Here is a 22,743-nt window from a genome sequence, read left to right on the forward strand (position 1 = left end):
CAAGGCGGTCCCGTGATATAGACTTTAGCCCCCATTTTTCCACCCCAAGCCATGATCAGCGTACTACCCACTAGTCAAATACAGAACGGTTAATGATTGATTCGGATCATAGATACGTCGTTATCGCCGCTCATTTACCTCGCATTACGTTGGCAGAACAGAGAGAAGTAAGGGTGCGTAAACATGGCCTTACGCAGTCTTAATCGTTTAACTTGTTCTCGAGAGTAGAGGGGACAATAGCAAAGTTCAAAAGGACAATTGAAGAATTTTGGTCGATGCGATGATATTACTCCCCCCCATCAGTCTGGGAAACAATTGAATTACGATTACATTACCTCTTGCAGTAGATAAAACGTCTCCATCTTCACTGGTTGTAATTATATAACAGTGCGTGTGTATGTGTACATTAATGTTTATGATGCTCCCTATACTGCTATAGCTCAAAATTTATTGTGTGTGTAGAGTTGTAAATAAGAAACGTCTTTAGTTGCCTCGAGATAAGATTCATGTTTTCTTCCTACCAAGTCACCGTCCTGTCCCAGCCCAACCTCCATCAACATCAAAATTTACCTCCGTCAACTCCTACATGACTAAATTGGTTGCATATCTTATTCATTCGTTCGTTCGTTCGTTCGTTCATTCATTCATTCATTCATTCATTCATTCATTCATTCATTCATTCATTCATTCATTCATTCATTCATTCATTCATTTTTATTGGTCTACGATGGGACATAGAAATTGTGTTTCCATTGACATTCTGTTAAAGCATTGTGTAAATTTTCCCTGCTTATTTAATGGAAATGAAAGATAAAGTTGAAAGTTGAAAGCTGAAACATTACGATTGTACAATAATCGTGAAAATACAAACACATCTCACATCACAATTACATATCTCAATGAGAGGTACAATGAACACATGTAACTCAAACACCCTACAAAACTATTGCACAATCATACATATGCAATATATCATTACTTTAGCCTATATTGCCCAAGCTACTTTGACCCTTTCCAGGCCGCAGAATTTTGAGTTCGCAAACTGATGATATGATTCCCCCCCCCCCCTCAAAGAAGAAGAGAAAAAAAAAACTCAGTTAAGACTATTTGTAACAATCAGTTTGTTCGAATTGTTAACCTGTACCAATAATCCTCAAGTTTGTTTTTGTCGTTGTTGTTGTTGTTGTTGCTGTTTTTGTTGTTGTTTTTGTTGTTGTTGTTGTTTTTGTTTGTTGTTGTTGTTGTTGTTGTTTTATTTCATATCTGTCTGTCGAGTCACAGATGATGCAACGTTTTGATTGACCGGTGTAAAGAAATAAAGAGCGCCATAGATATCCCAAGCCTACCCTGCTCTCGATGTTTTCTGTTCATATCAATTTCCTCAATTTGACATTGATATTTATGTATGAAACATGCAGACATGTCTTCCTTGCGTACGTATAGGCACAGATTGTTATTTTGTTTTGTTTCGCAATTTTCTATTGCTTCATTGTTTGTTTGTTTGTTTAGTTGTTTGTTCGTTTGATTATGTACAGTCTATAATCCCAACCTCAAAGTCACATAACAATATTTAAGAAAATCAGTCTTTATAGGCAAGTGTCAAGTGTTCTGTTTATTATAGTATTTTCGATGAAAAAAAAGATGCTTAATTAATGTCAGCATTTCTTAAGGGCTATTTTTCTCAACTGTATATTATATCATTCTTATGATAACGGTTTTGAACTCTTGTCAATAACCCACTGTTGGTTTTCTAATCTCATTCGCATAGGCGTTTCATATTATCGAATACAGTCACAGATGATAAAACTCCCATGAATACGTAGAATGGTAGCTGCTGTTTGGCTTTGTTCTTATCACATGACATCAGTCAGGGTGAGGGTGGGGTGAAGGGAGGTCTGTTTCTTGTAGACACGACACTCTGAGGTGTGTTATGTGACACAAATTTGTCACCTCGTTCACCGTGAATGAGTGTCTGCGAGATTAGTTACGGTAAGTTGAAAGTTTATGGCAACGCCCTGGTACTTTGAACTTAACTTCTATAGAACTCAAACTGTCAGCCCTGACATGCCTGACCGATCTTTGATGTTCGCTTTGGATATATCTTCATGTAGGATATTGCGAATATATCGTGTAAACTTGATAAACATGAAAGAATTCATTTGACCCGAGGATGAGTTCCAGGCTCACTCCCTCAAGGGAGTATGATTGGTCGAACTAAAGATTCTTCTTCTTCTTCTTCTTCTTAGGTCCTATGGGCATGTATGAAATATCCCATATCACCTATATCTCGACCACACTTTTGGGTGTGAAAATATTGTGAATGAAAGAATACATCTGAAGGATTATGCTGAGGCGAGCCGCGAGTGGCATAAAATCTTCCTCATTCTACGAAAAAAAAGGTGAAATCAAATCAGTGTCCAGATTATCAATTTTCGACTGCCTTGACACCAACGAACCTAGCATGGACTCCAACTCCGAAGTGTTGGCCGCAGCTGATAACATCGTCTATAGGCTCTTAACTGTTACAATTGAGAGGTCTAGTGCCATACGATGCTACCAGTTGCTATCTGTGGCTAATTAAAGGTATTGTTTACCATTTGCAGATGAAACAAAAACCCAGCTTTAGTGCTTCAAAATAGTTCTGAGATGTGAGTGTTAGGGATAGAAACAACCAGTGTAAAAAAGTTACTCAGTATAATCGATGTTAAGTATTGTAAAATATACAAAAATGTGAATAATAGTTATAATAAAACCGTCTTCAATTATGCTTTAGTAAGAAATATAGTGATATCTCCTTTAATTATATTTTAGACTTTACTATAAAAAATTTTTATGTTAGGATGTTTTGTGATACAACTGACTTACACATATGCATAAAACGTGATAACTCAAACATTTTTTAAATCACTGCTCCCAAAGGTAAACAGTACCTTTAATTTGATTGACAGGATATACCAGTAATTGGCCCAGTACAAACTTACCAGTTTATCCCCTGTTTTGTGATTGAAACTTTGCTTGATAGAACAAACTAATATGTTGGCGATCAGCTTTTGAGCACATGAGCAGTCTGCAGCGTCTTTCATGTTGTTGTAGGCACCAGACACTTAAAGGGATAGCACAGTTTCTGTTGAGATTGGGCTTGAGGTTTCAAATGTTTTTTGATGATGATATTTTTGAGAGATAATGAGAAACCTCCTATGAAATTATGAAAGAGCATAACAAATTCTAAGAGGAATTCAGAGTTTATTTGATGAAAATTGGTTTAAAATGGCTGAGACATCCAAAACAAAGCGATCCTAATAAAAGGTGGGACCTACCTTTTATTAGGGTTTCTTTGTTTTACTTTGTTTTTGGATATCTTAGCCATTTTAAAACAGATTTTCTTCAAATAAACATTGTTTTTTAACATTTCATAAAGTGGTTTCTAAGTATATCTTAAAAAGTTAAACGCTTAATTCCAACCTCAACAATACTATTTATCCCTTTAAGTTCGTGCTCTATTTAGCCAAATACCTCTTTCCGAATAGCATCGGCACTTCAAAATTAATGCGTGAGATGCATATTGGTGTCATAGTTATATTTCTGCATATAAGGCATTGTATATACCTCAGCATGAACTATGACGTGTGCGAGGTTATCTGTATAAGGCGGCATTCTATATGACCACTGTTATACTTATCACATTATCCTACCACTTCTGTTAGTTTGTCATAATATGTTTCCATGTGTGTATGTGTGTTTGTTCGTGTGTGTATGTGTGCTACAGACCCTAATACAGACACAGATTAAACAACATGGTGTCATCGTCACACCATGTATGAAATCGTTTATTATTAGCCCGAAGATAAATCGATTATAATGAATTTTAGTTGCATTGAAATAGAACTCATCGAGGAACACAATGAAAGCAACTAAGGCAAGTTTTATTTCCTACTATAAAAGAAGTATGCTATGAACTAAAGACACCGAGCATGAAAACAAACGAACGAACAAACAAAACAAATGAAAAAACAAACAAAATAAAAAACAAAATTAACAACATGGCACAACCTATGTCTGTTGTGATAACTCTGTGTAATTTCAGACATATCTAAATTTGTTGAATCAAAGAGCTCTGTCAGTGGTCAATCGTAACTCGCTAAATGAGGAACTTCTGAAATAATCAAAATCATGTGAATTCATTAAATCTCATTGCAGCTTGGGGGTTGGGTCAATATGCGGCGTACATATACTAGTATGAAGCACTTAAGCAGACATTGGTAAAAAATGTCGTTACAATATAAATATTCACTTCTACTTGCATACATCTACGACTAAATGATTGTTAAACTTTAATGATTACGTCATGCCGCACTGCCATGTGATGTTAGTTTCACTTTATAAGTTCACATTGTTTTATCGTGTTTTTTTTTAATATTACCCACTAAATAAGACTTTCAATATGTTTGCGTAAGCTTAAACAAGCCAATCGCTTAATTTCTATAAATACAATAGATGTAATTGAATGAATGACCCTCCCCCCAAAAAAAAAAAAAAAAAAAGAAGAAGAAGAAGAAGAAACACGCGCTTGCGCTTAAGTTTCGCAAAACAGTATAGAGTTTCGAACATTTTCTTGATTCTGGCTCTGCGTAGCCTCCCGGGGTTCAGACAGGATATAACTGATCCGTGTGTGGACAGCTCACAAACTTGCCGATAAGTTTCCACACAACGCCCCTCAACCTATAACCACTGTCTTTGTCTAGAAACTGATATCTCCCAAACTGCGACATTAAACCCAATTGTGACACATCCCAGCAAGAAATCGACAGGACTCTATAACCACCATCTGTGTCTCTCGCGAAATGTGGAATCTATTATTAGGGTTGAACATTACCCTCCATTGTTAATGATGTCGCAGCTCGTGTTTACTGGCCTGCTGCGTGCTGTTTTGGAGTTGGTAAACATTTCAAGATCAATCACTTTATTAAGTAGGCATAATTGAGCCTCATATGCCATAAACAAGGTTCAATAGATGCCATAAAAAGTTTAGATATTATAGGATATGCGCAAGTTTTCAATTTGCCTACTCTGCAAGGTGGTTCAAAATGCCTACAAAGCAAATCCGCCACCACACTCATAATGATTTGGAGTAAAAAATGAGGAAGAGACGGTAAAAGTAGCAACAGATTCAAGCATCAAATAAAAGACAAGTTATTGAAGTTTAAAGTTCACATGTATTTCATCTAATGGTAATATTGGAGGCAGACAAATAACGATGTCATAATTCACCCTTTTAAAGGGGATGGCTAGTAACTGATCAGTGGGAACCAGTGGGAATGCTGGAGGATGATTGTTCCAATCCTTGTGGGATTCATTTAAGAGTACATTATATATCTATTCTTGTGTGAAAATTATTTGCTTCAGGATGGTCTCATATTCAAGTAATGTGCAGTTTAATGTTTCCAGGTAAGCGTCCCTGGTCAGTGACGGGGCATTAATCTGCACATTACTTGAATATGAGACCGTTCTGAAGCAAATAATTTTCACACAACAGTAGATATATAATGTACTCTTAAATGAATCCCACAAGGATTGGAGCAATCATCCCTCAGTATTCTCACTGATTCCCACTGATCGGTTACTAGCCCTCCCCTTTAATTTGCAATAGATATCATTAAAATTCTTGTTTTGTATTGGTACTATTGCATGTTAACCAAACTTTTACTCGGACCAAAGTTGAAGGACCAGCAGCTAGAAGCTGCAGCAACTTCGGGCATTGAATGAAAAAATTAAGTTATGGAAGTTCAAAATTCATATATTTCGTCGAGTGGTTATATCTGTTATAAACTAGGTCATTTACACACAATGATGTCCCCTATTCATTATTTGTTGCCCATCTAATATGCATTAGATATCATTAAAATCCATGTTTTCTAGGTACGTCGAATTGCAACATGGAAAACTTATACTCGGACTAGAATTGGATGGATGAGCATGTATATAAAATTTGCATCAAATAAAAAAGACAATTAACATTAAAAATTTCACACTCTTTTCATGAAAAAGCAGCATTGATCGCTGTCTGTAAACATTATATAGATGATGACTGGCGGGGGAGGGAACATACCGAATGTTCAAACCCTGAGGGTGGAACGTTTGGTACATGTTCCCGACAACAAAAGTCATCATCTGTTATATTATATGGGTGAGTCAAATTTAGGCAAATTTGTCCTATCAATTGGGTGAAAAATATGACCGTTCAATCGTTTGGTACCGTTTGTCATTTGTTACGTGAAAATGTTTTCCCATGGGAAAACATTACAACAATGTTCTGCCCATGGGCGAACATAAACCAATGTGCTTCCATCACGAGACTGTGTTTAGCCAATCGGTGACCGGTATTTGATTAACCCATTTAATATATAATAATGTCATCAACTCACGTAAGTTGTGTGTTGAATATGAAAATTACGCTTTTTAAGTACTTGCAATGACAACATAATGTATAGGAAAGATCTTTTTTTTCTCGTAGATGTTATATTTAGAAAGGAATTTTAGTGCCAATCCGTGAGGTCATGACATCATCACTTCATATAATTTTCTTTTGGTTGCATAACTGTCTCGAGAGAATTATGAAACTTTGTTGCTCCCTAGAGTGCCTTAACAGGGTCCATGCTGAAACTGTCTTATTCCCAGGTCCGATAGTCATGAAATAGTAACGATCATATCTGTTGGATTTTACTCTAGGCCCTATAGATCTAACAAACTCAATTTGATCATGGTTGCATGTTGAATTGTATACTTTGACCTAGTGACACGGAGACTTGATAATCATTTACACAATAGTACGCAGTATAATAGTCTCTGTTCCAGCATCTTAAACTTTTTTTTTGAAATTTTTGAAATTAGATCGGGCGTGACTGCTGTTCTTATAAATTTTGTCAGTCTACATCCCTTACACCAGTAATATTATTTAAATTTTCGATCATATCGATGGGTTACAGGAGCGGGACTGCGAACAGAAATATATATATATATATATATATATATATATATATATATATAATTTTTTTTCGCAAGTAAATGGGACGACTCATTTTGAGCACTATGCCGCGTATTTATTTCACCATGACAAAATCTTAAAGTGAGTATCAATATTCTCTTCATGCAAATGCAGAAGATACCTTTCAGTATAATATCAAGATTATAGTTGTGCGATTCATGAAGGAATGAATATCTTTTCATAATTGACGATTAATTAAGTAATACTAGAAACAAAAATGACGAGGACGAATTACAATATTGTCATTATGAACGTCTCTATTTCCGTCATTAGCGTTAACATCGTTACAAAAAAAAATAAAACAAAGTCGTGTATTTCTATTATCATCAATTGAAAGTAAATAAAAAATATAAAGTATCAAAAAACGTCAAAAAGCAATCGTTCCACACATACATATCAGCACAATAAAAACTAAAAAAAATCAACAAACAAAAACCCCACACACAAACACACACACACACACATACACACACAAACCTGCGACACTCACATACATAATTCGACCACGCAAAAGACACGCACAAGTCACTCACTCACTAGTCTTCTGAAAAAGTAATATACATTGTAGGACGTAATCCCGCGGTTGAAAAGAAAAAAAAAAACGGGGTGGGGGACCGGGTATGCCCATTTCGCCGGGAATTATGCACCACGCTGAAAATCAGTGATCTTTCCTTTTCGTTTAAGCTTTTTCATGTCGTTTTCTCATACCATTAGGTCATAGAAACAAAAACTTCAAATTTTGATGATCCAAGCTTCTCTAGGATTAACATGAATACAGAAAGTAGGCATACAATGTGCACTGTATGGTAATTTCTATCATAGCAATCAAGCGTTTATGATATACCTTGATAATTTGGACAAATCAAAAGTGGCTTTTCATTAAAATGCCAATGGAACTGAAATTAACCTATGAGTGTGATAGTGTAAGATGGTACGTGTACTAAAATGTCAAGCACCGTTTATTCCAAATCAGGTAATAAGCCAGTTCGGAGATAACTCATGTGCACATGAGTACTAATGACCTTTCATTTTTCTCAGTTGGTTAGGCACTTCACTCAATTCAAAGCGACATAATGCATCAGCTTGCCCAACATAGCAATTTATGGAACTCGTATTCTAACAAAGAATGAACCTGTGTAGATGAAGTGACCAGAATGGTTCGTCAATCTATTTCATTGTGCTGTTTTGAATACATTAACAAACCTTTTCTCTGTTAACAATACCAAATACCAGGCTTGCTGTCAGGTGGATGTACTGGCAGGCACCAAATATAAGGATCCATGAATAATCATAGCATTACAGATGCTTATGTCAGTGAAATTGAAAACCAACCTGTCTCTCGGTACAAAATATGAATGACCTTTTTCTGCTCATGCTCAAACTGGATCCCCGAACTCGTTTATTTCTTCCAGCTAGCTTCGTGTTAGTACCGTGCAATTCTCAAGGTGACCTTCAACTGTTTCACATTTAAGATGATGATGATGTTTTATGCCCACCAAAGTGGGCTGGTTTACCAGTGTGCACACAACCTCATATAATGGGTATAAATGTCTCAAGGTAATCAGTGATTAAACCTGTTTAGTCAATGGAATCTGGTTTGCATGGATTGATCGTCACAACAGGCAAGCCTCGGCTGTTTTCTGGATATCAGAAGCAAACTTAGCATTACAGAAACGTGTATACATAAATTATGTTTTTGATTTAATCTGCCTATTTACACTAGAGAAGAAGAGAGTGACAGAATTAAAAGAGAATGAAAATACAAAAACAGATGTGATATGAAATCTAGCAGCCATACACCCCTTATCTGGGCTGTCCCCTTACAAAATACTGAGGACCGAGGTCACTCATAAATGGTGCATATCGCGTTCCTGTATATCTTCCTTATTTCCTGCTGTCTCTCCCCCACCCCCCCCCCTTTCTCTCTCTCTCTCTCTCTCTCTCTCTCTCTCTCTCTCTATATATATATATATATATATACACGCATGCACGCACACACACACACACACACACACACACATATATATATATATATATATATATATATATATATATATATATCATCTTCCTCACTAACTGAACACCATTGTTAAGACCCTTTCATCGGGTTTGTTAAAGAGATGCTCACAAATGAAATGCATTGTTCACTGCCATTTCTGTGATATCAATTTATTCATTCAATATACTCTCATTCATTCAATGATCACAAAATCTTATCAAGTTTCATACAAAAATATTCATATGAAATCAAGGAAAATGTAAGACCTTGCTTCAGCACAGTACAGTACATACTCTAAATCATTGTGCTCGGGCAATTTGCCTCACTATTATTGTGTAGGATATCTTTCATAAAGTCTGATGTGTTTTGATGTCTGTAATACAAAATGCCATTTCTTTAAAACATTTCTTTAAAAGAATCATCTCCTTCATCTTAATACATGATGGTTACAACATGTGACAAACAACATTAAAAAACAATAAACACAGTGGAAGTTCACTGCAAATAACAAACTTTCACACCAGGTAAGATTTGTTCATAATGTGAAGTTACATTAGTAACCAAAACAACTACATACCCCCTTCACACTACGTGTGGCGGGGGTATAATCAAAAAAGGATTTGTACCGCTGGGGCTGAGTTTGTAGATAGAGTATCACTTATTTCTTTACATACAATCTCTCCATTCAACTTCCACATATCCAAATACAAATCAAATTTCATCTACACTCTCCTCCCAAGAAAAGACCATAGGGGGTTCTGCAAGGGACGAGTGCTCTAAGGAATGTTCTCTTTGCATTACAGTAATCTCGATATGCTCGTTATGGTGCGAGACATGAATGCAGGCATACAAGCTGACATTGTCATGCACATAAACTCAAACATGTGTAGGGCATATCTACATGCTGAGCGATAGATAAATACACAAATATATGAAATACTGAAATAATCTCACTACAACATAAAGGGGAAAACAGTAATTTTCATAAGTTGCATTAGTTATTGTGGTGTACCTTGGTCTACATATTTTTTCTTCATACTGTTATAAAACTTTCAATTGCATATAACTTTTTGCCACTACCTGCACTGTCCCTCTCCTCTTGGTGCTGCCACAGTTTTTGGGTAATTTCACACAGATAATCTAACAGTCTGTATGCCAACAGCTGATTAAAGGGGCATTCCACAGATTTTTCTACATGTATATACATGTGATTTCACATCATGAAGTACATAAATCGATAGTGGTATGTATAGATCGGTGAAATTTATTGTGGCCCTTGAGCAGATACACCAATACAATGTACTTCAAAAAATCTTACATAAATTACACTGAACAAGGATGACGACATAGGGGGTTTACATACTTCTGAAATGTAGCGATGTAATTCTATAACAATGCCACTTGAAAGTTCACCTGTGTAGAATTTACGCCTGCTTTCTTCTTTTGTTCTGCTCCCTTGAGTATCCTATCATGCATTCTAATGTGAAGCTGCTATGATATCATCCTTGTTCATTGTGATTTGTAGTGAATCTTTAAACACTCAGATTCCTCATGCCATCACTATAAATTCTGAATCTCTGTAGCAAATTTACAGATGTTGCAATGCAAAAGTCTACAAGTCACGTTGACATGACATCACAGATAGATGCTTCACCACTGAGCAGTCATTCACATTCAACTGACCATTTCTATCTGAGACTGATGATGTGCAATATTTAGTACACTTGCACAGAGCTGCTTGCATTCTTGTGCACTACACGTGACGGCTCAGAAGTTTGCTGATCAACTGCAAAATTGCTGTTTGGCACATCAAAGATCTTCCTTGTCATGAATAGCTGTTATGATCAGTTTAATCTGCTCAGGTAAATAAGCAACAATTTTATTTCTATTCCACTTTGACTATGAAGACATGGCAATTCAAACTACTAATCATGTGAACAATATGTCTAGACATAAAAGGCTCACAGCAGGGAGCAACTTGCACAATGTTTGCACTGACAAAAAAATGGGGGGGGGGGAGGGAAAATGCACCTTTGTGGCAGACAGATTTGGTCAAATAATAAGGATTAATTTCTTCTCATTTTATTTCATCTTCAATGACAGTGTATGTCATCTATCATTGAGGGTTACTTTTTTTTAACCTCTCTGTATTGCAGTGGCAAGATGACATGTGTAACTATAACAATGTGCTTGCTTGAAATATACTTGTGGAGTAGTGCCTAGCATAAATACAAATAGACGTACTGGGCTAAACTCACTGGAAAAACCAAAACATCATGTAGTTTAGAGATACCAAATCTCAAGTCAATCTGAGTACCACAGGTCTGTTTCATGAAAGTTGAATGAGAGACTTTTTGCTCATAAGACACACTCACAAGATACTTCATGAAATGATTTCACTTCTCTTTGAAAGTCTCTATGGGCGACTTTTGCCATTCTGAAATTTATGCAAAGACTTTTATGTGATGACTTTATAAAATGGACCCCTGGTGTTATTCAAATGTCTTCATGTACATTGTATGTATGAGCACACGGGATCTAATGAGTTGGACATATACAAATGGAGGATAAAGCAGTTCAGGGAAAAGTAATACTCCCAGCTGATGACTCTGCCACTTTCAACATGTGTTCAACTCTACACATACAATGTATAGATATAAATCATCTTTGCTAGCACTCAGCAGCAACTGTGGCTACGTTCTGGTCTGCAGGGTTAGGTTGGACGCGAGATCGGCGTACGCCTTGCCGCCAGGCCTAGCTCCAGAGCGCTTCACGTACTCCATCAAACGCACCTTCATTGTTGGAGGATTTGGGTGGTAACATCATAAAGGATGCAATAGTTAGAGGCGAGATGGTGGTATAGTTGGGTTGGTGCAAAGGAGGAAGAATATTACCGGTTTTGGTTAGAAGGGTGAGATGGGGTTTTTTGACTAACTTAGGAGGGCTCACTACTGTGAAAATCTCACAATCTTGAAAACCAAAACAGATTCTGGATTGAAAAATAATGTTTATTTTTAAGGAAATTAAAGGATATCATTGGTTTCAAATACTTCAATTTCACTGAAAAATGATTTTAAAAAAAACAATCAAGAAAGAATTCATTTTATCACATCCCAGAACTTTATCGTCTAACTGGATGTGTGTGTCTTCACAAATGCTTGACTTTGAACAAATAGTTTCATCAGAGTTTTCGATTGGCATAGTAAATATATATATGTAAATTTGGTTGCACAATGCTACTGCATTCAACGAAACAATCTCGATTCATGAAGATATTCCTCACTTGAGAATAGGTATCATCTCCTGGTTTGATATTTTCTGGATTTGTTTGATTAAGGCCAATTAACAGTAATTGGTTTCAGGATGACCTTTTCCAAACTTTGTTTGCATTGGTCTCTCATAATTACATTCACAGGGACCGTATATCATACATAATGAATTATACATATGCTTAATTCTCACCATGTATTTGGCATCAGCGTGACCGTGTTTCTGTGCCAGGTTCCATAGGTTGAGGGCCAGCCCCGACATGGCGGTCTTGCTGATGTCTCCAAACATGATGATGCACTCGAAGAATTCTCCGGCAATCATGGCCTGTCTCTTTAGGCCAGTCTGTCGAGTCAGAAAAGAGTTTGTTTGTTTGTTTGTTTGTTTTTCTTGTTTGTTTTGTTTTTCTTAATCAAACTAATTTCATAATGAGACTGTCACAGACAACTTCCAATCATCTAAGGTTTCAGGGTTCAGTTGTTACCACCTATAAGAAAGAGAGTGGGGGGAGAGTCATGCTCAATCACAAAAATTCTGCCATTCCTTGCCCTGGTTCAAAATTCCTGACATGTAGCTGACCCTCTTTTGTGTGCTTGTGACATTTTACTGAAACAAGTAATAGATGAGAAACTCTACATACTTCTAGATTACCCGTCCATTGTCTTATAAATTTCCCCAACAGGCTTCAAAATACCACGTGCCAAAATTTGAATGATCAAGAATAAACATCTATCAAGTTGTGTTATTTATTTTCAATATTTTGAATATGATTACGACGAATTTGATGACAGATCGTACGGAAAATGTTACATTGTATATTAAATGCAATGACCTTGTAACTCCTTCCATTAGCCCTGTAGCTTGTCTTTATTCACACATAACCCTTTGCTATTTTTTAGATAGTGGTTTTGTTAGGGCCTAGGGGGGTCATTCAAAATCAATCAGGTTCAACCAACATTTGTCTACCAGTGAGTTTCAAAACTGAGATTTGGAATATAACATTAGATTTGATAGTGATTATATACAGACAACACACAAGACAAAAAAAAAAAGAATAGAAGTGACAAACAACACAATGACTGGTTAACAAATTTAAAGCTACACTAAGGCCATTCATTGAACAGTGTCATTCTATTGCAAGACTAATAAGATAATTTTAAAACATGCTAGAATACGCTAATTCTCTTTGAGGATTCCTTTTGCCTTCACCCTATGAGTAACAAACTAGGGTGACTTTATTATAGATGTAGCATTGAATGAAACATGTGCATTAATAGATGATGTCATAAGAAGCATCAGTTGCTTTATCAGATGGCACCAGCTACTGACTCTACCTTGATTTCAACAAACTCACTTCAGACTGGCCCAGGGTCTTGCAGTGATCCAAGATGGAGAGAATCAGGGTTCCGGCTACCGAGCCGACCTCTGCCAGGAATTTCTTGTCATTGCCATAAAGGGCGTCGTTTGAATCCACTGTGAATACAAACAAGTAAAAACAAGATTCAATACATGGTGAATGGTTATAGGACATGTTTCTATAAGGAAATTGTAGCACAAAATTAACCCCTCGCTTCCAGAATGTGGTAATTACCAGAGAGCTCGTACAAAGTATATCTGGTTCCAAACAGCAACGGGGTTTAAAAACTGTTTAAAGAAATTGCAAAATTGTGATACATCTCGGAAACATAGGATGAATCTGAGAAAGACCAAATTGGAACAAAAAGCATGCACACAAGAATAATCAGCAACATCAGTATATCATCTACCAAAGGGAGAAAAAGGTGGGGATGAGGAGAAAGATCATGGAAATGGAATAGCTTGTAGATATATCCTGACAACTCTGAAATAACTTTATGTTCTTGGTAACATGACTAGAAAGCAGGTCACATGATTATCTCAAAAGTTATTGAGGAAAAAACAAAATGTCCTGCTCTATAACCACCATCCAACTCATCACATTCATCTTTCTCTCTGAATTTCAGACAAATGCTTCACTTGTAAAAGTTCTCATGTCCAAACTGCAAGAGACTCTGACCCCAAACATTTCTTACATGGCAGATTCTTGCACCTTGACCCCCCAGTAAACTGGAGACTCTGATCACCCAAGTATGCACGCAATATTATGTGTGCATAGTGCACATCATGAGCGCAAAGCATGACCTCTGTTGTGGCCTAGGCCCAGTTAGTCCTGGAAGTACTTTGGTGATAGATGCTCTCTGAAGCTATGTTAGCTTTATCTAAGTTGGGGTTTGTTTGTGTTTTTTTGGGGGGGAGCTAAATTTTGATTAGGAAAAAACGCATCTTCACTTGCGTGGTAGACACACAGCTAGAGCAGGAGAAATTTAAACTCAAGTGACCGAGCGGGAGATTTTGAGAAAATAGCCTTAAAGCAGGAGAGGTGTAGTCCCTTAAAGGGATAGTATATTTTCGGTTGAGATCTAACATCAAGTTTCTAATATTTTTTGGTGAGACAATGAAAAACCTCTTGTGAAATATCAAAGAGCATGTAATTCCAAGAGGCACAAGTTTATTTAATGAAAATTGGCATTGAAATGGCTGAGATACCTGTATCCAAAATCGAGCAATCGCAATAAAAGGTGGGAACCATCTTTTATTAGGATCACTTTGTTTTACTCTTTTTTTTTGGGGGGGGGGGGATGTCTCAGCCATTTAAAAATCGATTTTCATCTAATAAACTTCAAATTCCTCTTAAAATGGTATGATCTGTATTATTTCATAAGTGGTTTCTTGGTATCTCACATAAAGTTAAAAGCCAAATCCTCATCTCCACCAATACTATACAATCCCTTTAAGAAGATATCAACTGCTGTCTCTTCCCCCTACCCCCACCCCTCCATCACATACTGCACTCTACCCCTTGGGAGCAAACTGACCGTTCTTGATGTGGTAGAGGAAGTGTTCCTGGCTCTGTGCAGACAGGAGACGGAGCACATTCATGTAGATGGTGATCTTGGCGTCGCTGTGGGTGTCCCACATGTAGTCCTGTAGTACGTTGAGGAGGCCTCGCAAGAGGTACAGGCAGCCCTGCTCTGGGTTATCCTAGGGTTCAATAAAAGGGCGGGACAGGGAAAAGATTTATCGATTACAATTTCCCATTGATGGGTTGGCTGCCATTTGAGTACTGGTGATATTCAAAAGGGTAAAAAAAAAGGGGGGCAAACGAGCTCAGAATGCATTGCTGCTGTCTGGACTTGCAGAAACATTTGCCTTATCAAAACTATTTATTTTACCAAATATATAATGTCAACAAAAGAAAGGAATCACAATTTCACCCATACTAACACTTTCAAACCCAAAATGACAATTTCGGAATATACAACTCATGTATTTTTCTGCATTTTCAACGCCTTAAAAAATGCCTTGCTATTGTTCAAGAGGGCATTGTTTTCAATCTAGTGGGAAGAAACAAATACGCTTTATCTTGAACATAAAAACTGTGCATTTATATTCATGAGAGGAAACAAGGTATCCTGAATATTCATGAAGAAACCAGACACTTCCTGAATATTCATGAGAGGAAGCCAGACTCTACGACCCTGAAATACTCACCGGGACAGACAGTAGGGTGGAGAGGAAGTTGTTGATGTAGTTGAGGAGGAGGGGCTCCGAGGAGCGCATCTTGCGGTCCACCTCGATCTGGCGTGGCACGCTGGGTACCAGGCTGATGGCTGCCTTGAAGAAGGCATCACCTGTAACCATGGCAATGAGAAAGAGACAGGTCAGTGTGGGATGAAGCGGCAAAAGTTAGCGGACACACCAACACATGAAGGGCAGTAACTGTGTCACAACATATGATAACAGTGATGGTATACATTTAAGTATACACCAGGATAGGACAGGGCAGGTGATAGTGCCTTTTTACTTCTTTACCTATTTCATGCCAGTGTTGTTGGTTTATTTTCTTATTAATTTATTCTTTCTCTGAAAGGATAGTTACAGCAGCATAGAGACTTGCACAAAGTTTCACAGATCTAACAAAAGCCAGAGCAGGCACAAACGTCACCATCCTTCCACTAGATAGATACAAATGTACTAGGCCCATTGGCAAAAAGCCACCAATGATCATAACACGGTAGTACAGTATGGCTAGAACCAATTCCATTGGTCAGATGGTCAGTTGACCAGTTTACTTCTAAGTCAAATTTCATGCCTAACTTCAGATCACAGGGCGTCCTTGACGACTACAGATCTCATCCATGGTTAATCAGTCGCACAAATGCGTAATGTGTGCAAGCTTGACTCTAGCATATTGGAATATATTCCATATGAATAAATCTTTGCTAGGTCGGGGGGGGGGGGGGGGGGGGAGAACAGCCATAAATGTGATATAGTGATACATCAGCCTGAGGAGAGTGGATGATTGGTACATATCAAAGTGACTCCACAGAATCAGCTTGTTAAGGAGTATGAATCAGCCTAAAGGAGTATGGATGCTTGGTACATATCATGAGGTACAAGGATTTCCAGAGAATCAGGGGGAAGCAAACCTTGAGTGAGGGCTTGATTCAGGACGGCCACCTGCCCCGATGCCAGGTAGAGGTTGAGGCGATGGAAGATTCCCACAATGGAGGGAATAGTGATGAAGGCATAGGCTGCACAGGCCTGTATGTATTATTGGAAAGGGGGAGAAGAAGAAATGGGAATGTCAACATGAGATATAGAACAACATGTTCACATATATTGCATCTTTCATGTCCACACTCAGCAAGGTTTGGTCTTATATGTATCATCTGTTTACATGTCATTTCTCATAATTGAACCAGAGTCCTGGAAAAAACACAAATGGAGGAAGGCAGAAATAAACTAAAACACACTGAACAAAAAAGGCTTCACAAATGTGTAAAGAGGGAAATATGTAAAATGACCTTTGATATCTTAAAACAACTCATTGATCATCAAAGCTAACAATGACTTGTTAGCTCTTGTTTAAATCATATGGGGGGGGGGGGGCAAGTTTCTGACAAGAGAGAGATATATCTACATGAACACATTAGACCAAAGGCCAAGAAAAGTGAAAGTTTGACCAAACTGGACAGAATATCATGACCATTCAAATGTCAGTTTGTCATCTTTTACAAGGTGTATCAGTGTGCATACTACCAACGATGCATGCTTCTGTATCTAACATTGACAAGACTCATTAGAAATACAAACAAACTGGGCAGATATACGACTATTCAAATGTTGGTACATCATCTAGCATGAGGTGTGTCACTTTGCATACTACCAACTACGCGAGACTCCGTATCTAAAATTGATGAGGCTTATCAGGAACGTAAACAAACTAAGTCAAAATACAGGTAAAATGGAAATATCAAATGGCCTATATTAAAAAGACTTCTGGCTCATGAGGACCTACTCTGACAAATGCCGACGTCTTTCTGGAATGGTTCCCCTTCATGACAGCACAGGTCTCAGCTGCCAGTCGATTCACGCTCTGAAAATTAGCACAGAAAGAGGGAGGAAGATTACAAGGTGTAGCGCAAAAAAAAAAAGAAACAAAAATACAGACTTCCACATTATCTCTCATTTTATTGAATCTCTACATATTAAGCTACTGCATTTGTCTCATTTTGACATGATGCAAATGTCTCCAACTGCATCATGTGAAAAACAGAGAGTGCTAACTAATCCTATCGTAGTATGAATTGGAGTTGTCATTGACGATGACAAAATACCTCTTAATAAAATTAGCACAATATTCATATTGTTGATGGAAGCAGGTGAAGTAGAATAACTTGCTACAGACAGTAGAATCGCTATAGTACAAGGCAGAGTTATAATGAAAGGCAGACTCCACAACTTGTATGCATTTACATGGTACGTATAGGACACAAGGCAAACATTAATACAACCTAGACTAATCTCGAGTATCATTGGCATTAATCCAACAAATTCACTTTGCCTTAGATCAGGTGGGAACTGACACATACAGCTGTAGCCAAGTTTAATTCTAAAAAAAAAAAATAATAATAATAATAAAGGAGTGGGGGGGGGGGAGGGAGGAGGAGGAGAGAAAACCTTGCCACATGCAATTAATGGGACTATCACAAAGGTTTGCCTGAGAGTGATAGACAAAAAAAAAACAAAAACAAAACAAAAAACAACACAAAAACAAAACTAAAATATTGAGCTTTATCTGTGTGGCTTGATACTACTCATTAAAGCCTGGTCCCTCTTCCTCTCCCAGCAATGACTGCATCACAAATCCATGCCAGGCCTACACCAAGCCCAGTTTGCAAGAGGCCGACTTTCATACACACCAGTATGAATGGGGGCAAAATCACGAAGACTGGGTGAGTGGCGTTCGCATCCACATTTTAAGCCTCACCTGCACCAGTGTCACCAGCACTGAGTCCAGGTTGCTGAAGTTGGCCCTGGACTCCACATAGAAATTCAGCTGCTGCTCGAAGTCTCTGCCATAGTTGATCTGTGATTGCGGCGAGTAAATGTCACAGCTGACTGGATATTGCCTGTCACTCGACATACAAGCAAGCACACACACATACACACACACACACACACAGATATAAAACAAACTACAAGTTGCCATTAGAGTGTGTGTGCGGATCCTTAAAGGACAAGTTCACCTTCATAGACATGTGGGTTTTGTAAATGCAGCAATATTAGTAGAACACATCAGTGAAAGTTTGGGGAAAATCGGACAATCCGTTCAAAAGTTATGAATTTTTAAAGTGTCTGTGCAATCACTGCTGGAGGAGAAGACTACTACAGTGTATGATGTCACATGCGTACAACAATATAAGGAAAATAAAAAGAGAATTTCACAAAACTTGACTTTTTGAATAAAGTGCACATTTCTTCGACATGTTACTGACTTATGTTAGGGGTAATATTATTTCCCCTGACTTCTGAAAGAGAGAAGTCGAGTGTTCTTTTAATATTTGAGAAAAGTGAGAATATCTTGAATTTTCTTTATACTTTCTTTATATAGTTGTACTCATATGACATCACAAGCTATAGTAGTCTTCTCATCCAGCCGTGACTGGGCACAAACTTAAAAAATTCATAACTTTTGAACGGATTGTCGGATTTTCATCTAACTCTCACTGATGTGTTCTACTAATATTGCTGCATTCACTCAACCCACGTGTCTATGAAGGTGAACTTGTCCTTTAATGATTTGTCACAATTTTCCCAAGCTGCTAAGCACACAACTTGCACAAGTAATTCTGTGGTTTTGAAACTCATGTACAAATTGTTCAATGACTGGAGACTTTCTTTTGTATTCTTGTTGGGAAGTCTCCCTTTATGGTGCATGGTAAGTGCAGCAATTGCTTACCAAAGGACTTTACTTTGTTATACTCTCTACTTGTAATTATATCTCAATGTGCACTAACTAACAATATAAACCACACAGAAAGTATTGGAAGAGAGACATCTCTACCCAGAGAAGGAAGTTATTCTTATGCACATTCCTGACATATATTTCTACTGTGTCTAATATTCCTTAAGGCGAACAGGTAGACGAACCTCTCTCTTCTGGCAGCTACATATTCAGACCTTTCAACGGAGGGGCCTACAGTCAAACCAGCCTTAGCACCCATCTGTCTATACCAACCACCTGTCATATACAGCCCCTAAAAGCAATCCCCCAGAGAGAAAAGTCATGTCAAAGACCCTGTTTATCGCAGCCACCTGTCTATAATGGTCATGTCTTGTCCGCTTTAGACAGATTTAATGGTGTAATTGTTCCAGTTAGTGAGCAGATTTATAATCGCAGACTTGCTATTGTGGGCTTGAAAAAACTTTCAAACAAACAAACAAACAAACAAACATACCTTCCTGATGAATCCAGAGATGAGATTGCCAATGTCCCTTCTTTCATCATTCAGAGAGAGGGCGCTGTTTACAGAAAATGTAAGATACAGAATTGTCAGTATCACACTCCATCTATTTTTTATTTTTAAGACATAAGTAGCTTCATAAGTAATTACTCTTTTACAGAGAAAACTTGTGACGACTGTATAGGAAGCTGCTATCTGGTCATATGCTAATACCATTAGAATATATTACTTGCATCTTCTCTTCTTCTTCCTCTTCTTTCAATTTGCCCATAAAAATTTTCTTTACACCAAAGCATAATGTCTCTCAACAAAAATAACCTCCCCCTATACAGAGCTGGATTTCACACTCACTTGATGGAGTCATGCATGGTTTTACAGATGAACATGACGGCGTTGACGATGACTGGGTCTTTGGTCTCTTCCTCTTGGTATCTATCATGACAAAAAAACAAAGTAACATTAAAGTATTAGCTACGTTTGTAGGCTAGCACAGATTTCCATAGGTTGTTTCCCTTTGTACAAATGTATTTGTGAGATCGCAACTGCTGATCCATATCACTTTAACAAACATGTATGAAACATCGAATCAGTGGGGCTCGGACCTGTCATTCACCTGTATTCCCGGCAGCTGCTCTACCACCAAGCTATCCCTGGTTGGCAACAGTGACTTGATGAACTTGGAACAAATACTAAGGCTCCCGCATTCTGACATTGTTATGTTAAATAGTCCACTGCCAACAAGGGTTACTGAATGAAAGCTAGAGATTATTAACCCTAACTGCATACGGGGGGTGGGGAGGGGGGCTGGGAGGCACCCATTCAAAAATCATAAATTTGCAAATTGTTCAAAAAGTTGCATATTTAATTACAATAAATGATACCCCCCCCCCCATATTTTCATGGCTCAAAACAGCTAAGTACGGTCAGTCAGGGTTAAAGCAGAGGGGTGGAGACGTGCTATGACATAGGTTCATCAGTTGTACTCCTCTGTACAAATGTCTTTGTACAGTACTGTCATTATTTCACCATTGTATCCTTATGTTAGCACGAGTTAGCCTACTGAGATTTGTAGATTCTGCTCTGCAGAGTACCATTCCCTTAATCTCTATGTGGATGATAGATAAACGGCTTGTCATCGAAGCATAGGTTGCTCAGTTTTACTACTTTCAGAAACTGTTGTACAAGGACATATCCCAACTATAACGGGAAATCAAATTCATGATTTATGACTGATGTGCTTTTCAGCAGCAACCAAAAACTTCACACACAATTTACTCTAATAACATACAGTCACTGTCCACATTTTTAGGTCTTTTTGATGTTCATAAACAAATCACTTTTAATTTTGAAAATCATTGAATATGATGATTTTGAGACAATGTGTCTGTTTCAAAGACCCCATAGATCTTGCACACTCCTACTCCATCAAGACTGTTCAGCATTATTGCATATTTGATCTGCAAAATGATTTGAAAAAAAAAAATCAAATCTGATTTTATTAAAAAAAAAGGTCAAATCTGATTCTATTAAAAAAAAATAATATGTGAAATACTTTTCAAGAGATTATGTAGCTACTAGCAAGACTGTCTCACCTGCAGAATGCTTCCATTATAGTCTTGCAGATTTCTACCTTCACAGCGTCTCTCTGGAACATGTCCACAAACGGCAGAAATTTATCCTGCCAGGAAAGAAAAAAGAAGATAGAATAAACAGATAATATAAGTCAAAAGTGCAGGCCCTGTCCTCGAATAGAATTGAAAATATACCCTTTCCTCAGTCACACTGTAGCTCCAACACTACTGCATCAAGTACAAGAATAAGGATCAACCTCTGAGGAACAAAATATATATAACTAAATTTATATAACTGGTCGTAATACAAAGTACTTTGATATACTTTCCAATCTTGTCCACCCAGGGCAGAATCATTACTTTAATCAAATGTTTTCAAGTAGGAACTCAGACATTTGTGTTATTTTTTTTTGACTCAGATTAATTTATAATGAAATGAGAGAAACTGCAATCAAATCTAAATACATTATTCTTAATGAATGCAAAGTGAAGGGAGATTAAAGAGTGGAATCCTCAGAAAGTAAAAATAGTCATGATATACACTCTGCTACTCACCATTACGAATAGGACAGCAAAGTTGTGCATATGAGCAAGAACCTTGGACATTACAGACTGCAGCTGTAGGAAGATAAATAGATGAACAGATAGTTAAACAGATAAATAAATGAAATAGATAGATAGATAGATAGACAGATAGATAGATAAATAAATAAATGAAATAGATAGATAGATAGATAGATAGATAAATAAATAAATAAATAAATAGATAGAAGAGAGATAGATAAATAGATGGAAAGACAGAGAGAGAGAAAGATAGAACAGAGAGATAGACTGGTAAATAGATAAATAGTAAAATAGACTGAGACAAAAGGATAGATAGATAAATAAGCGAGAGATAGATGGAGAGATAGATAGAGAGATAGAGAGAGAGAGAGAGAGAGAGAGACAAAGCGAGAGAGGCAGCATGTCACATGATGGGTTGCATGATATGCTGTATTGGACAGCAACATTTGACATCCTTGCCTACATAAGGAA

At 37.4% G+C, this 22,743-nt stretch overlaps 1 protein-coding gene across 1 annotated transcript in view; it reads right to left on the reverse strand.

The window, feature by feature from the left end:
- Positions 1 to 9,206: 9,206 nt before the first annotated feature.
- LOC139741997 (VPS35 endosomal protein-sorting factor-like) overlaps positions 9,207 to 22,743 on the reverse strand; it is a 30,330-nt gene continuing 16,793 nt past the window's right edge. The window contains exons 19-30 of the mRNA XM_071652560.1: positions 22,264 to 22,326; positions 21,730 to 21,815; positions 20,489 to 20,569; positions 20,132 to 20,195; positions 18,661 to 18,759; positions 17,689 to 17,766; positions 16,817 to 16,931; positions 15,879 to 16,018; positions 15,203 to 15,368; positions 13,663 to 13,781; positions 12,504 to 12,653; positions 9,207 to 11,833 (exon numbers count right to left, since the gene is read on the reverse strand). Of these exons, the coding sequence (XP_071508661.1) occupies positions 11,735 to 11,833; positions 12,504 to 12,653; positions 13,663 to 13,781; positions 15,203 to 15,368; positions 15,879 to 16,018; positions 16,817 to 16,931; positions 17,689 to 17,766; positions 18,661 to 18,759; positions 20,132 to 20,195; positions 20,489 to 20,569; positions 21,730 to 21,815; positions 22,264 to 22,326 (1,260 nt within the window). The 3' untranslated portion in view covers positions 9,207 to 11,734. The remainder of the gene's footprint in view (positions 11,834 to 12,503; positions 12,654 to 13,662; positions 13,782 to 15,202; positions 15,369 to 15,878; positions 16,019 to 16,816; positions 16,932 to 17,688; positions 17,767 to 18,660; positions 18,760 to 20,131; positions 20,196 to 20,488; positions 20,570 to 21,729; positions 21,816 to 22,263; positions 22,327 to 22,743) is intronic.

Source organism: Diadema antillarum, unplaced genomic scaffold, assembly GCF_040938485.1.
Source record: "Diadema antillarum isolate AM-2024a unplaced genomic scaffold, OU_Dant_1.0 seq00000973_RagTag, whole genome shotgun sequence".
NCBI lineage: Eukaryota > Metazoa > Echinodermata > Echinoidea > Diadematoida > Diadematidae > Diadema > Diadema antillarum.